The following is a 16992-nucleotide window of genomic DNA, read 5'->3' as shown; positions in this document are numbered from 1 at the left end:
ATTAGAATATTTCCTAAGATCAATCAAAAAATGGATTTTCAAAACAGAAAAGTTCAAGTTCTTTAAAGTATGTTCATTTGTGCACTCAATACTTGGTCGGCAGCACATATTACAGCAAATGACTTGCTCCTAGCACAAATTACAGCATCAGTGAAGTGTGGCATGGAAGTGATCAGCCTGTGGCACTGCTGAGGCACTATTGAGCCTTCAGATCATCTGTATATTGTTGGATCGACTGTTTCTCATCTTTCTCTTGAAAATATCCCATAGATTCAGGGGTCAGGCATGTTGGCTGGCCAATAAAGCCAGGGTTGCCAGCTTTGGGACATTGGCTGGAGTGAGACTTTGTAAAAATTTCAGTTTGCGCGTGTGCGCGGAGAAAATGTTTGGTAACCCTAATTTTAAAAATCAATGTCAGTCCATGTTTACTTAGTATCATTGGGGTGAAATAATTTATTTTATTTTTGGTCAGTTTTGTTACCTGACAGGGGCGGGGCCAGACATTGTAAACATTCAGGGCTTAGCCCAAATCTATTTGTCCAAAGACATTTCAATTTTGTATTAATAGCTTTACTGACATGAAATGAGCTTTTGTTGTCGTATTCTTGTTCAGAAAATGTACATTATTTGACATTATTTGACACTCTGGAAACTCAAAATTAAGAGCTTCAACCCATGTACAGTGTGCAAATTGAAGAAAGAAACAGCATTGACTTGTACCTGGACATTAAAAAGGGTTAAAACATTTTTTTTTTTTTTTTTTACAATACTTTTGTACTCATTTCTTTTTAAAAGATATATCCTTGAGCTTTTATTTTGATCACCAGATCACCAGCTGATCGCGTGCGCAAATGCGCTCACTTCTCTTTAAAACACGCAGCACAGACAGACTGTATATATACTTAATCACTGTCTTTTGCTGTTTTATAAAGGCACAAAGCCATATCACAGTTTCGATTTTAGTTCGTTGGCAAACGTAGTATGTTTTAAATTTTCAGTTCATTATGAAACGGTAGTTGTCATATAGGTTGTTATATAACAAAACGTATATAACGTACTCGGTTACTAACGTAACCTCGGTTCCCTGAGAGATAAGGGAACGAGTATTGCGTTGCAAACGCTATGAGAAAACTCCTTTTCTCGAGAAAATAACGGCCATGGTGTGTAAAGCAGAAGCAGCCTGGCCAGCGGCGGAGTGTGCACGATCCGGGAGTGCTGAAGACGTTCTGCGCGGCTTTGATGGGTGCGCGGCCACAAATGGGCGGCGACCGCTTCTTCCAGTGGCAGGAGCTTCACATATCCCTTTTCCTCAGCGCCGTCAACAAATAGAGCGTTAACTGTACGTACACACCGCCGCCGACTTGAGCTGCAAAGAAGCTCTGGCCGCTTTGTCAAAGACGCTTGTCAAAAAGTACGGGGAAGCTTGACGCTTTGGCCGCTCTGTATATTGAGTTCTCTCTCGTTCTCTCTCTCGTTCTCTCTCTCTCTCTCTCTCTCTCTCTCTCTCGTGCGCGCTGAAAATTTCATATTTTGGTATGAACATTAACCCGCCAGTGGGGCGGATAGCCTTTTGAGATTTGCTCGCCAAACGGAAAATCTACCCGCATTTGGCGCTTGGCGGGTGTTAATTTCGGACCCTACATGAGACTATTTTTATTGAGCAATTTAGCTAGCCCACATCATAATGCACGTCAGACAACATTTGCAACTATAGTTGAAGTCTGTAACTTAGTCTCGGCACACAGACTGATTAGGCAAGGCTACGTCTGTAGTGACAAGGCTCAACATTTTATTATTTGCTTACCTTGATTGTCTTCCAAACTTTCACACGTGCCGACTCCGACTCCGAACATATACTCCGAACTCTCTCTGAACTTCTCACACGCAACTGACGTATCAGGTGCAAGGTTTTCAGCCAATCAACGATCAGAGACTACTGCAGTGAGAACGTTGTAGGGAGATGTAACAGCTGTGGGCCTTAAACGCCTCTCCTGTCATTAATACGTTGTGGTCTAGTCATCAACAGAAAATTAACGGATTGAGAGGGGAGAAAAATGGATTTTGGCGTGACATTTCTTGCGTGTGCGTGAGATTGATGCTGAAAGCGTGAGTGTCACGCCAGATGCGTGAGAGTTGGCAAGCCTGTAAAGCACAGTAATATCATGGTCAGCAAACACTTGGAAGTGGTTTTTACACTGTGGGCAGCACCTGTACATAGGGGAGAGTGGGGTAATGTGAGACATCGGGTAATGTGAGACAACCCCTGTATCTCGGCAACGGAACACATTTGTGGTTATGTGACAATTATGTTTTCAAGCCCCTCACATTTCCCCTTGGCCATGAAGGAGAGGACCTCATGGTGCTGTGCTAAGCATGTTTTTCTTAATCAACTGTTGTGCCAAAGCAAAATGATTCAGGTAGAAAAACTTATTTCATACATGTTGAGGAACTATCAACATGTAAAACCATGTGATGATGCTAGCTGAAGATTAGCCTGAATTGCTAAGAGAGATTGTTTTTTTTCTAAAATGTAGTGGTGGGGTAAAGTGAGACAAATGCTTTGGGGTAAAGTGAGACATGAGGCACAAGTTAAATTTAGTCTTAAAAATATTTTAATGTAATATTACATTACATATGTTTTATTTTTAATGTCATAAACATTGTAGAAAAGCCATCATGCCAAGGCAAAACACCAGGAAAGACAACCTGGGGCAAAAAAACCCTCAAGGAGAATGATGTGGCACATGTTGTGGTAAAGAAGCTGCCTCAACCTAAAAGGCCTGGAGAGATGGAGAGAGCAACTCCTCATCTTTCCCTGTAACCTTCAGGGCTGGAATGTAGAGTAGGCCTAGTTGTAGAGTATGACAGTAGGCTGATGTTCTAATGCAGGTGGGTCTAGTCCTGTGTTCTGAGTCCCAGGCTGTTCTAGCTGGTTCGTCGGAGTGATGAGATAGTTAGCAGGTTATCATCACTCAATGGCTGGCTGTCTAAGTGGTGTCCGCAGAATAATATAGGTTTCATAGACAATTGGAAAAGCTTTTGGGGCAGACCTGATCTGTTGAAAAGAGATGGTATTCATCCCTCCCGGGATGGTGCTGCTCTTCTATCTAGAAATTTGGCAAATAGTCTTAGAGCTGAAACATGACAAACCAGGGCCCAGATCAGGACGCAGACAAACTGGCTAAACCGACCGTCTGCTAGCCGCCTCACGTCACAGAACTCAGATAATTCACAGCACATAGAAACTCTTTCACCTAGATATTATCACATAGAGACTGTGTCTGTACCTCGAACTAGTAAATACAAAAAACTTCAGAAACCTTTTAAGGGTAAAAATTTAATTGATGTTCAAAAAATGAAAATCACAGATAAATCAGATAAACAAATGATAAAGCTTGGGTTACTGAATATTAGATCTATTTCTTCAAAAGCACTTATTGTAAATGAAATTATCACAGACAATAAACTAGACTTGCTGTGTTTGACAGAAACCTGGCTAAAACCAGACGATTACATTACTTTAAATGAATCTAGTCCTCAAGGTTATGATTATCGACACAATCCTCGACAGAAAGGCAAAGGGGGAGGTGTTGCTGTAATTTATAGTAATATATTCAGAATCATTCAAAAGAATTTCAAATATAATTCCTTTGAAGTGATGGTGCTTTATGTAACATTATGTAAGTTGACATTTGTGCTGGCTACTGTATACAGGCCACCAGGGCACCATAATGACTTTATGAAAGAATTTGCTGATTTTATATCAGAGTTAGTACTGGCTGCGGATAAAGTCCTTGTTGTTGATGATTTTAATATCCATGTAGATAATAATAAAGACACATTTGGATTGGCATTTGCAGACATTTTAAACTCTATTGGAGTTAGACAACACGTGTCAGGACCCACTCATTGTCGTAATCATACCTTAGATCTAATACTGTCGCATGGAATTGATATTGATGCTGTTGAAATTCTACAGCAGAGCGATGATATATCAAATCATTATTTAGTCTCGTGTATAATACAATTAGCCAAGGCTACAAAACCACCACCCAGCCATAAATATTGTAGAACCATCACGTCTACCACTAAAGATTGCTTTATAAATAATCTCCCCGAGCAGTTTCATCGCCTTAGTATACCTGACAACTTAGAAACTCGATGCTACAACAGAAACTATTGGCTCTCTCTTTTCCAGCACATTAGATGCAGTCGCTCCTTTACGTCTAAAGAAGATTAAGGAAACTAATCCAACGCCGTGGTATGATGAGCACACTCGGGCTCTAAAACGAGCTGTTAGAAAAGCTGAACGTAGTTGGAAGAAAACAAAACTAGAAGTTTTTCGCCTTTCGTGGAAAGAAAAAATGATTGAGTACAGAACGGCTATAAGAAATGCTAGATCTACTTATTTTTCAAATCTCTTAATAGAAAACAAACATAATCCTAGGTATTTATTTGACACAGTGGCTAAATTAACTAGAAACAGAGATTCAACTGCTGACGTTTCCATAGAGCACAGCAGTAATGACTTTATGAACTTCTTTACTTGCAAGATTGATAATATTAGAGAGAAAATTAAAAACATGCAACCGTCTACAGTTTCGCTTCAGACAGTGCACTGTAGTGTCCCTGAGGTAAAACTAGAATCATTCGCCGCTATAGGAGAGGAAGAATTATCTAAACTTATCAAATCATCAAAATCAACGACATGTATGTTAGACCCAATGCCGACTAAACTACTGAAAGAAATGCTTCCAGAGGTCGTAGGTCCACTTCTTGATATAATTCATTCATCCTTAACACTAGGATACGTGCCAAAAACCTTTAAGCAGGCTATTATTAAACCTCTTATTAAAAAACCTCAACTAGATCAGAGAGATTTAGTAAATTACAGGCCAATCTCGAATCTACCTTTTCTGTCAAAGATACTAGAAAAGGCAGTTTCAACACAACTGTGCTCCTTTTTAGAAAGAAATGGAATCTGTGAGGATTTCCAGTCAGGATTTAGACCATACCATAGTACTGAGACTGCTCTCGTTAGAGTTACAAACGATCTACTCCTATCATCCGATCGTGGCTGTATTTCTCTATTAGTGTTATTAGATCTCAGTGCTGCTTTTGACACTATCGATCACAACATTCTTTTAAAAAGACTTGAAAACTATATTGGCATTAGTGGAATTGCTTTGGCATGGTTCAAATCGTACTTATCTGACCGTTATCAGTCTGTAGTAGTTAATGAAGAGATGTCGTATCGATCACAGGTTCAATATGGAGTACCACAAGGCTCAGTACTAGGACCGTTGCTTTTCACTCTGTACATGCTGCCCTTAGGAGAGATAATTAGGAAGCATGGTGTTAGTTTTCACTGCTACGCTGACGATACTCAGCTCTATATTTCCTCGCGCCCTGACGAAACCTACAAATTCACAAAACTAACAGAATGCATAGCTGACATTAAAAACTGGATGACAAGAAATTTCTTATTATTAAATTCAGAAAAAACTGATATCCTAATCTTTGGACCAAAAACGTCCTCACGAAAAAACCTTGAATACTCTCTAACACTTGACGGGTGCTCCATTAAACCTTCGTCCTCAGTTAGGAACTTGGGTGTGCTCTTTGATACCAGTCTTTCATTTGAAAGTCATGTTTCTAGTATCTGTAAAACCGCCTTCTTCCATCTAAAAAATATATCTAAATTACGACATATGCTCTCAATGACAAATGCGGAACAGTTGGTTCATGCATTCATGACCTCAAGACTAGATTATTGTAACGTTCTACTGGGTGGTTGTTCTGCTCGGCTTTTAAACAGACTACAGTTGGTCCAAATTGCGGCAGCTAGAGTTCTTACTAGAACCAGAAAGTATGACCATATTAGCCCAGTTCTGTCAACATTACATTGGCTCCCTATTAAACATCGTATAGATTTTAAAATCTTGCTACTTACATATAGAGCTCTAAATGGTTTAGCTCCCCAGTACCTAAGTGAGCTCTTAATGTATTATAGTCCTTCACGTTTATTGCGATCTCAGAATTCAGGCCAGTTGATAATACCCAGAATATCAAAATCAACTGAAGGCGGCAGATCCTTTTTTCTATTTAGCACCTAAACTCTGGAACAATCTTCCTAGCATTGTTCGGGAAGCAGACACACTCTGTCAGTTTAAATCTAGACTAAAAACACATCTCTTTGCTCTTGCATACACATAACACATTATCAATACATTAACATTTTTCAAATCCGTTAAAGGATTGTTACGCTGCAATAATTAGGTCGGCCGGAACCGAGAACATTTCCTATAACACTAGATATACCTGTACATCAGAATAAGAATGGCATCTACGCTAATATCTGTCTCTCTGCTTATCCTGAGGTTTTCCGGGTGCTGGATCCAGGCCGTATCCAGATCAGATGGAGAACCTGTGTCTGGACCTGACTACAACGTAGCCCAGGAGACAATGGGCCTACAGATCCAGTTCTGGCTGCATCTATAATTCAGATTTTTAATCCCCGTATCCGCTTACATATATTTATATATAATCTATTTTTAATCTCTATAATAAAAATGTATAATTCAGATTTTGATCTCCATATCCATTTACATATATTATATATATCTTCCAAGGGTTTTTTCCCTCCTAGGACTTTTTTCCCAGTGTTAGCACGCTGGGTTTTTCTCCTAGGGGGTTTTTTCCACCCCTGGGAGTCAGCCGACATTGGCTTAATGTAGCACCATCTTGTATATGTTACATAGTACCACGCTTGTTTGTACAGCTTATTTTTAACCACTTCCCTTTTTTCTGTGCTTCTAATATGTAAAGCTGCTTTGAAACAATTACCAATTTTAAAAGCGCTATATAAATAAATTTGACTTGACTTGACTTGACTGGTTCTGATTGTGCTTTGCTCTGACCTCCAGACACTAGCTGGCTCTAAGGGTGCGTTCACACTTGTAGTTCGGTTCGTTTGGTTATATTTGGTCCGGACCAAAGAAGAAGAAAAAACATTTAGTCCTGGTCCAATTAGCGTTCAGATTGGCAATTTTATCACTGAACCAAAAGATACCGAACCTCGAGGCATAGGGATACATTCACAATGTGATTGGTCAGATTTGATGACGTATTGCCTATTTTGAGACAGAATTTGACAAAAATCCCAAACAATGCTGTGTGCTGAGGTAAATGCACTCGTTGTGTGTGCGTAGCAGCGCGTAGCCTGCGTGTGATGGTATTTTGGCCAGCTGGGAACTCGTGAAGAGCTTATAACATGTGTAAAGTAGTCAAAACAGCGGCAGGAATCCATCCGTCACACACACAAACGAGACGTGCGTCTGATGCCTGTGATGGGCAAACTCGCAACTATGACAAGAAAAACTGACATGCGTGAGGATTCTGTCCTTTTTAGGGTCTCTCTTTAGGGCAGCGTTCACATATATTCAAATAAACCGCACTAACTGAGCAATCGCACCAGGGTTCGTTTTAATTGAACCAAACATGACAAGTGTGAATGCACCCTAAGCGTCCTGTGTTCTGACCCCCAGACTGTGTTCTAATCTAACTGGTTCTATCTGTCATTTGAATGTTAATTAAAATATTTTGAACTATATTATGTTGTATTTGATTTTGTTCAGAGTTACTTTCAAGTGTTTAGAAAAAAAAAAAAAAGTGCTTAATTGACCAATCCCCATGATTCTGTTAATAGTCCGACATTAGTTCTGGAAAGTGTGGTTGTCAAGCTAGCTGTCAGGATTCTAACTGTTACAACATGTGTTGTTATGGTAGTTTCAGAGTGGAAAAAGTAAGTGGATCAGTTTACCCCCTTGATTTCTCTGGTCTGTCTCAGTTTACCCCTAAGCTGGGGTAAAGTGAGACACAAGATGACTTTTTTTTAAAAAACAATCATATTTTCACTGACCTTTGTCCTGAAAACATTCTGATAATTTCTACACTGTAAAAAATGACCGTGATTTTAACAGTAAAAGACTGTAAAAATGCTGCGGTGAAAAACTGTCAATTGGTTTACAGAAAGTTTCTGTACTATATAGGGTGAATAACTGTAATAGATCTAACGGTACATTTAATGTAATTTTACGGTAAAATACCGTTAAATTCACAGTTTTTGGAAGTGAAAAATAACAATTCATTGTAAAATTTACAGTGAAAAACCGTAAATTGACATTCCCACAATTCCCTGCGTGACACTTCACATTTGATATATTTTCGTTGAAATAACTCTGTTTCTTCTTAGTTTTTCTCATTTTTTTTTCTAATCAGTTATGTACATTAGGGTTTTATGTTACATCTATAATGTTGTTAAATTAATGTTTATTGCATTTTTAAAATTTCATGCATGTTACCATGATGGTGTTTAGTGTGTGTGTGAATGACACTGTGTGCTCCTTCTATATATTAGTATTGTCCTCCTCAGCTTGTGGAAAAGCTGCTTGTGATGAACTTTGATTCATCATGTGACTCTCATCACCACTGTGTTTGGTGACTGTCAGTGTATTATAAAGATACAAAACAGATATTAGTACTTCATTAGGTTGGTAAATTAACATTATATCAGTTAATGAAATACGTTATTTTACCGTAAATTTTACTGGGATTTTTTTTTACAGTGTACTGAAATCCAATGTTAAATATACATATTTAAAATGTAAAATTCACATGTAACTCCGTAAGTATGTTTACGGTTTGATGTCATTTTTACAGTATTGTTCTGGTAACCACAGCTGCCGGTATTTTTCCGTAGAAACAACGGGATTTTTTTTACGGTGTATGGCTAGGAAACATCCTGAATTAATGGGAAATGGGAAGATCTTACTGATATATCATTTTAGCTCGCTTAGAGGGGAGCAAATGTAAAAAGTGTCTCACTTTACCCCACTCTCCCCCTATATAATAATAACAATAGTAAACAAACAAACAACAACAATATATAATATATAACAATATAAAAAAAATATATATATATATATATATATATATATATATATATATATATATATATATATATATATATATATGAAAGCAAAAAGCACTAAACCAATAACCAATAACCTTCACTTATTAAGCTATTAACACAGTATATCCCATTCCCCATGATATACTTACACAAGTCACTATAGTTGCTGCTTGGACTTTTGACTAAGTGTACAAAAAACTATAGATCTCTTGTAAGATTTGTTTTGTCTGGATGATTCTAGAGACCTCCATGATTATGTAGATATGTATATGTGATTAATGTGTAAATGTGTTTCATACAGGTGGAAGAGACTCAGACTTTACAATTAAATAAAGCAGCATGTGTGTTAGCATGAGCATCATAAACATGTGATATTGAATGATTAATGTTGGTTTAATATTCAATCAAATGGTTGTTTTGTGTTATTAGAAGCTCAGATGAGTCTGTCAGCAGAAATCTTCAGTATCAGGCCTACAAATATAATAATATATAAATATAATATAATATAAATATACAGTTAAGAACAACTACTTTTGTTTGGAAAGTTCACTTTAATGAAGCCACATAAGCAGAAGGAAAAAAAAAAAAAGTCCAATTTTTGCAATCAATGTTCTCGCTTAATAATGGACAAGAAAAAATGTGACTTTCTAAAACACTTAACATGAAAAAGCTCTTAACGTGGCTTAATGTACGGAGTGATATTTAAAGACTAACCTCAGTAAACACCATACTAATAAAGTAAAGACAACTGCAAGATCTTATCTGAAGACAAAATTAAACAAGCATATGAAAGTAAATGAGTAGAGTTTTCCTGTTTGACATGTTTAACATAGATTAAAACCTGAAAATATCTTGAACTTGTGTTAACCACACATTAGTTCAGGGATTTAACCAAAAACCCACTGACTTTATGTCGATGTAACCAGAAGTGCTATAATGTGAACTCAGTTCTGGGGTTTAGGACTCATTCCTGTATGGCAGCGTATCTCCATCAGTCCATGGAGTTGTCTGCCCACGCTGAAGCTCTGCGGTCTGGCTGTCACGTGCTCCAGAAGATCTCGAGCTCCAGGCGTCAGAGCTCTGTTGATCAACACAACACAGGAGGAAGAGAGCAGATTCCCTCTCTGTAAGGCCAGCAGGTCTTGAAGGTAAACCTCAGGGTCATGATCCATTAGAACCAGATCCAGACCATCATTCCCAGTGTGAGAGCGTAAAGAAGAGATGGCCTCAGCCGAGGAGCATGTCAGCACCTGAAACTGAGCAAAAACATGCTGATTTTAAGATTTTGGGCCTCGTTTACTGAAATCATGTGACTTTGTCAGTTTGAAACACGCTCTGAACCAATGATTCAAAATAACAGATTTGTAAAGTTTCGATCACTAGTGTTTGGTGTCTGTTTGAATATTGGACACATCACTGTGAGCGTTGGAATATCTTTTTGGGACAGACTTTTTACGTGTTCAGAGATATTTGCTTCAGCTGATATTGGAGAGACTATGGGATCAGACTCTGTTCATCCTGCATTTATCGTCGGTGTGTGAAGGGGTTCGGATTATGTGATTGATTGATACACACTAAGTTTGCACATGAAGGTGGTTGAACAGTATTTATTAGTTTTTTTGAGTAATCTCACCAATATTGGGAGTCGTTACAAAGCAACTAATGATGAAAATATGATGATGTAATACCTGCTGGTTTTTGAAGCCTGCCACTAGTATGATCTCCTCCCCTCGATCTGCTGTCAGAGGATCCAGCTCTACAGTCAGCAGTTTTCCAGACGGAGGGAGCAGACGCAGAATCCTGACTGAAGCGTAGCCACAGTGTGTCCCCAACTCCAAGACCCTCAGCGGAGCTTCACGCGCCACAATCTCATCCAGAAACGCTCCTACAACGACAAGAGGACGTGTTACTACAGAGCAGAAGATTAGAGGAATATTATCTGTTAAATAAAGCATCAACAGACTCCATTGTCTGACCTTTCTGAGGGCCGATGTTGGAGGAGGCGTGTGTGTTGGAATACAGGTCAAAGGTCAGCAGAACACTCTGAGCCTGTCCGTGGGTGCAGTTGGAGAAGACAAAGGCGTGAGTGGAGCTGACACAGACCTTCCTGTGCGAAAGCTTCAGTATGCCAGAATACACCTGACGGCACAGGGCCAACAGCGGTGAACGGGAAAGAGCCTTCATCACGGCCACAACCAGGAGCAGAGGCACGGAGAACACCAGCAGAGACATCACTGACCGTCAGTGACCTAACAGGAACAGAGGAGCGAAACCTTACAGTCATGATCAGATGGAAGAAGTGACAGAGACAGACACTGCTGCTGCTTCTGATTGATTCAGAGGGAAAATCTGCCCATAACTGCTGGTCTAGGATCAGTTTTCTCTGTAATAATAACATACTGGTGAAACAGATTTGGCAAATGATCCAGAGCATATCTGTGTTTTCTCGCTGGAGAACGTCAAAGGTTTCTATTTACAACGTGTTTTGCAGCATTGAGCAATGTAGCCAATCACAAACATATTTTGATTTCTTCAAAATGCAACAGCCAATCAGAGGTGTTTAAGTTAGGACTGAACAAAAACACTCAAAAATCCTCTCCTTATAACAAACAGTTCTGTAAATTAGAGATTCATTGTGCCGTCAGCTTCATTGATTATAACAGAACTTTGTGAGATCATGATGATGACAGCTTTTTATTGATCATAAAGGGAGCGCTCCTTTTTACTGCCGTGCCAAAATCCCTCATACAGTAAGTTTGATTTTCTGATAAAAATTAAGAGTGGTTTGTGAACGTAGATACTTTAATAAGAAATAACTGATCAGGAGTGTTTATGCTGGGATGTGTAAGTTGATATTTAACTTGAAACTATTGAATGTAAATCTATGTAAATGTGTTTTTAAAGGGGAAACACATCTCTTACCCTGGAGCTGGTTCACCCTCCGTCTATGATCAGAAAATTCATATTTCATGGTGACTTTAATTGGACTAAATGATTGGAGAAGTCCTGCATACGTCACCAGAGAGAAGTGTGTCAGCTCACCAAGATTCAGTTACAGCATTTTAAATCAATATGAGTTCAAATTATTATTATTATTTATAAATGAACAAACACATGCAGAAATCGTTAACAAGCATGTATTTTACTTTAAATGCATATGAAGTATTTATTTCATGCTGAATTTAATGTTCTAAAAAAAAAAAAAAATAGCAGTTCCAGGTAGTTAAAGGGACAGTTCACCCAAAATATATGTGATTATTTACTTATTATTTACCGATCTAAACCAGTGGTCGCCAACCCGTCGATCGCGATCTGTAAAAGGCCGTTAACAAGAGGCCAGAGACGCTGAAGACAAACGCAAAAAGGAGAAAATTCTGTAGCAGGCAGAGCAGCTCACTGTTCACGATGCTCGAAATATAGAAAGAAAATATAAATAATGAATTGGGGGTGAGGGCTTATATGAATGCATCTCTAAAAGATCAGTCTTCAGAAAGATTTCGATGGCAATGGCATTTTATTTTCCTCTTACCTCAGAATAAAGTAGCTAATTGTTAGCGCAGTTCAGCTTTGTTTACAGCGGTAACCAAGGAAACAGTGTATCACTGCTGCTCCATAAGCGCCACCTGCTGTCAGAGAGTGAATTTACGTCCCATTCAGCCTGCTGTTTTTGTTTCATGCTTTTTTGTGTGTGTGGCATTTATAATTTCACAAAGATAAAGTCAGACCGTTCTGTTTTTGCATTAAATCTTGAAATTAAATCTAAGTCAAATAAAAAATAACTGCTCATGCAACGTGCGTAGCATCTTTGTTTGGATTGTGATTAAAAAGCAGTGCTTCCCTCTAATTTGAAATGGCTATGTATTTTTGTTTATTATTATAATATTAATAATAAATATCTGCAACTAGTATCAGAATCGGCCAATTTGCTTGTAAAAAAAAAAAAAAATAAATAAATAAATAAATAAGAATCTAAATTGGCCATGAAAAAAATACTAAATACAATCTGGGCTGTCTTTTTCTATCAAGTAGATCTTGTCTTTCAAAAAGGTCGAGGTCAGGGATCTTGGGCTTAAAAAGGTTGGTGATCACTGATCTAAACCTTTCTTTTAGTCACAAGACATAAACAATATACATGTCAACATGATTTTAGAGTGAATAAAGCTCGCTAGTAATCGCTTAGTAACCATTTCTCTACAATAGTCTTGCTATGACAAACATAAAATCTAATTGTTATGTATCATAATTAAACATGTAAAAAATAAAATGGCAAATAAGTGCAGAACTTACCAGTGACATGAACACGAAGCTCTCGCTGTGTGTGTGTGTGTGTGTGTGTGAAGATAAAGAGAGGCTGACACTCATGTACTGATACTGACTATAGTAACAGTTAACCAACAGAGGGTGTCATTTAGCTGTGTTGCTTTATGTTGCTTGTAAACGGAGGTTGAGCAATAAAGCACTCTTGAGAATGGCAGTCTGTGTGATGAGTTCAGTCAATACAACTCACACCTGTTACTGTCGGACTCACCTGACACACCAAACAAGAGGATCAGGCCTGTTTATAACAGAAGTGTACGAGCAACCTTAAAGATGCTATAGAGGACATGCGCACTCCAGTAGCTTGCCACACTCCACAGGCGCCGCATGCAATGTTTTTGTCAGGAGTAACAACTGCAGATTATGAGTTACCCGCGGTGAGTCCGACATAATGAATCCACTAACACGACACAGCGAATGCCGGTGGTAAACAAATACTCGTGTTCCAATACTCGTGCACGAGTTTTGGGAGGCGTTCCCTCGAAATGAGCTGTGAAGGAGGGGGGTTGTTCTTACGCATGCGCTCATTTCAAAAACTCAGTAACAGTCTTTGGTTTCTCAGTCGACGAAAACATCCTCTATAACACCTTTAAAAGGTACAGGGCACCTTTTAGACAAGTCTGATGTTCGATAAGCGGTTTTCAATCTGGGGTCCACAACTATGGAGCCCCGGATATGACATGCAGGAAAAAATAGTAGGCTAAATTTTGCGCACGATTTACTAATTTGTTACCTCAATTTACTAAAACATGTGCATGATATACCATTTTGTTCCCTCAATTTTTAATAATCATAAAAATTCAACAGAGGTAAACCTAAGTGAATCCATTGTTGCCACATAACTTGTGACTGAAGCTGAAAGCTTTCAAAATATTGACAGTGATATGATGACAGAAGAACATACTGGTGTATTTGGAAATAGTGAGAATTTGGAGGTTAGTGCAGAAAATATCGATGAGACATTAGTTTTGAAGAAACTTGCTCTCTTTTATCTGAAATTACAGGCTGAAATTAAGTTATTGCTTCCATCTTCAGTCGTTCAGACTATCATTGAAGACATGCAGTCAGTTTATGATGTCAACAGTCACATCTACTTTTCAAACTAAATGAGAAATTGGTTCCACTTGGAGATCCAGAAGCTTCCGTTAATGATGTCATGGACAGTCTGGAAGCAGACGATCTCTTACAAGCATGAAATAGCCATTTATAATTTTCTGTGTAGAGAAAAAAATTTCAAGTATGAGATGAGGAAATATGAGCTAAACCCCACGGACAATGTGTCACAGTCTGCCGAAACATCGTCCTCGAAGTTTTGCTGATCACCGTGACAATGGTCAGGTACTCGGAAATGGTTTTACCTCACTGTTAATTCAAATTAAACACAGGATTGAAAATCTGAACCCAACACCAGCTTTCGCCAACACTGTTCATCTGGTGATGGACTAAAGAGAGGGTCTACTGATACACACGACTGGACCAGATTCCAGCCTGATCTCCCACCGGAGGAGACAGATGAAACTGTAGAGCAGAAACGTCAGCGACTGGAGGAGATATACCGTCGAGATGGAATAAATAGGGTTGAAAAAACAGAAGTTAACCAACTTATGGAAACAACCTTTTGCCTCCAGCGGCAGCAAATAAACATATTACCAGCACCCACCATCACTGATTTAAGAAAGCAGTGGCCATACCTTTTCACTCGGAAAGGGCTTTATGCTCATCTTGAGCTTCTTACTGATATCAAACATGTTCATTTCTGTTGGAAACTGCAGTGACATGTACTGGTACATATTTTTGTGTCTTGTGAAAACGTTCCAACAGGTACATATTTCCATGAGACCAGGTTGTAAATAGCGTAGGAGAATAGCAGACGCTCCATTACTGACACTGCAGTTCCTCACAGTAGAAGAGCACAGTGTGTTTTAATGCTGCTGGAGCTCATGGATGTTGTTCAGTACCAGAGAACTGAGAAATCTTCCACCCTGAACACTGATATTGTGTCATTCAGAAACACAATGAAACCAAAGAGCTGCTGCAGTTTATTACATGAACTAATAATGAGCCCAGAACAGTGTAGAATGAATGATAGAAAGTGGTCAATGCAGCTGCTGATGGAGGATCACAAACAACACAATGGTGTATCAAACCTTTCAGAAACATTATGTATTTATTTTGATATACTAAGCGTGTAACACAATCTTTATATTGTATAAAATGTTAGTGGTGTTTTGCAGGTGGTCCTGCAAAACCTTCCACTATAATGTAATCTAACTGCAGGAAAGTCCGTCACTTTAATTGCACTTCCATGCTTCATCACTAGATGGCGTGTCTGTTACATAACTGAGTTCTCTATCTGTCAGTCACTTTGACGTTGTCATGTGATGAAACTAGTGTAGTGTTTCTCAACCTTTTTTACTTGATGGCCTCCTCCTTCATCAAATCATAACCTGTGAGGTAAGATTAGTTTACACACATCAGAAGGTCTACTCTCTCATCCCTGTATAGACAGAGTGAAAATGAGATGCTAAAATTCACTGGTTAAAAGCAACACTTTAAAGGAAAATTCACTGATCACACTGATGCACATTATGACAGAAACTCTTAACAATGTTCTAACATCATAAATACAGCGAATATGATATAAAGAGACAGTAAAGCAAATACAGGATAAATGTGAAACAGCAAAACGACCTCTGCTTCCCCGTCGACATACAGCATGAGCGCAAATGCTTAAAGGGGAAACAATAAATCTTCCTATGGTGTCCCAGTAATTGTTCCCGATTAAACCACTGAAAATACAACATTACATACAAGTTTTGCTGAAGTTAACTCACTTATAGAATTGTTTCTTTATTCCTCTATGGCATGGTGTCACCCTTGGGCAACATAAAACGTTTTTGGACTTCACACCGGATCTATATATGACACGTCTGTTCAATGAAATGAGGGGCTGAAGTGGTGCAGCCTTTTCTGTTTATCCACATTTCCTGATGGATATATTATCAGGGACCCCAAGAGTTAAATAAAAACAAACAAACAAGCCCTATAATTTAATAAAATAACACAAATTATTATGAAGACACTTCATATTTAATGGTATTAGATGATTTCATATTGAACATCTTCAAAACATTTGCATTTTGTTTGTAACATTGTATCTGGAATGGTAAATCATTGTTGACTTCTCTTAAGCGTCTGAATTTCTGAGGAACTCTTATAGATGCAGGACTAGCCTACAGCAAACACTGAACCAGACTATTAAATGTTGAGAAGGGATCTCATTGGCTGCAGGATCAGCAGAGACCAATCAGCCTGAGTCATTTGGTATTGATGTGATCGATTACAGACTGCATGTAAAGGTGCGATCGAAGCCTGTGCCATCTTCAGTTTCATGACTGAACTAGATTTCTGACATGACAATTCTTGGAGAGTTTGTGATGGTAATGAATATGACAATGTTCATGTGTTTGGTCTGCTGCTGTTGATTATATCTGCTGTAGAGTACAGGACTTTCCACTGCCAACACACACAACATGCTGCTGCTGTACGAGCAAACATGAATCACCCCATAGCAGATCTGGACAGGTGGAGCTGGGGGAGGTGGAGGGTTTCTGAAAGTACACTGCACTGCAACAGCAAACAATAGACAAGTGTTTGAATGTTGAGCAGCAAGATCATTGATACTGATACAGCAGGAATCA

At 38.6% G+C, this 16992-nt stretch overlaps 1 protein-coding gene across 1 annotated transcript; it reads right to left on the bottom strand.

Moving 5' to 3' along the window:
• Positions 1–9610: 9610 nt before the first annotated feature.
• On the bottom strand, positions 9611–11222 carry LOC125247269 (transmembrane O-methyltransferase homolog). Its single transcript, XM_048158538.1, has 3 exons — positions 10951–11222; positions 10663–10859; positions 9611–10230 (listed from the first exon to the last, which is right to left on the bottom strand). Exons 1-3 carry the CDS (start codon positions 11204–11206, stop codon positions 9919–9921), a joined length of 765 nt encoding a protein of 254 aa, XP_048014495.1. The 5' UTR covers positions 11207–11222; the 3' UTR covers positions 9611–9918.
• Between the last annotated feature and the right edge of the window lie 5770 nt (positions 11223–16992).

Source organism: Megalobrama amblycephala, linkage group LG15, assembly GCF_018812025.1.
Source record: "Megalobrama amblycephala isolate DHTTF-2021 linkage group LG15, ASM1881202v1, whole genome shotgun sequence".
In the NCBI taxonomy this organism is placed as follows: Eukaryota; Metazoa; Chordata; class Actinopteri; order Cypriniformes; family Xenocyprididae; genus Megalobrama; species Megalobrama amblycephala.
This window is presented reverse-complemented; position numbering and strand designations above follow the sequence as displayed.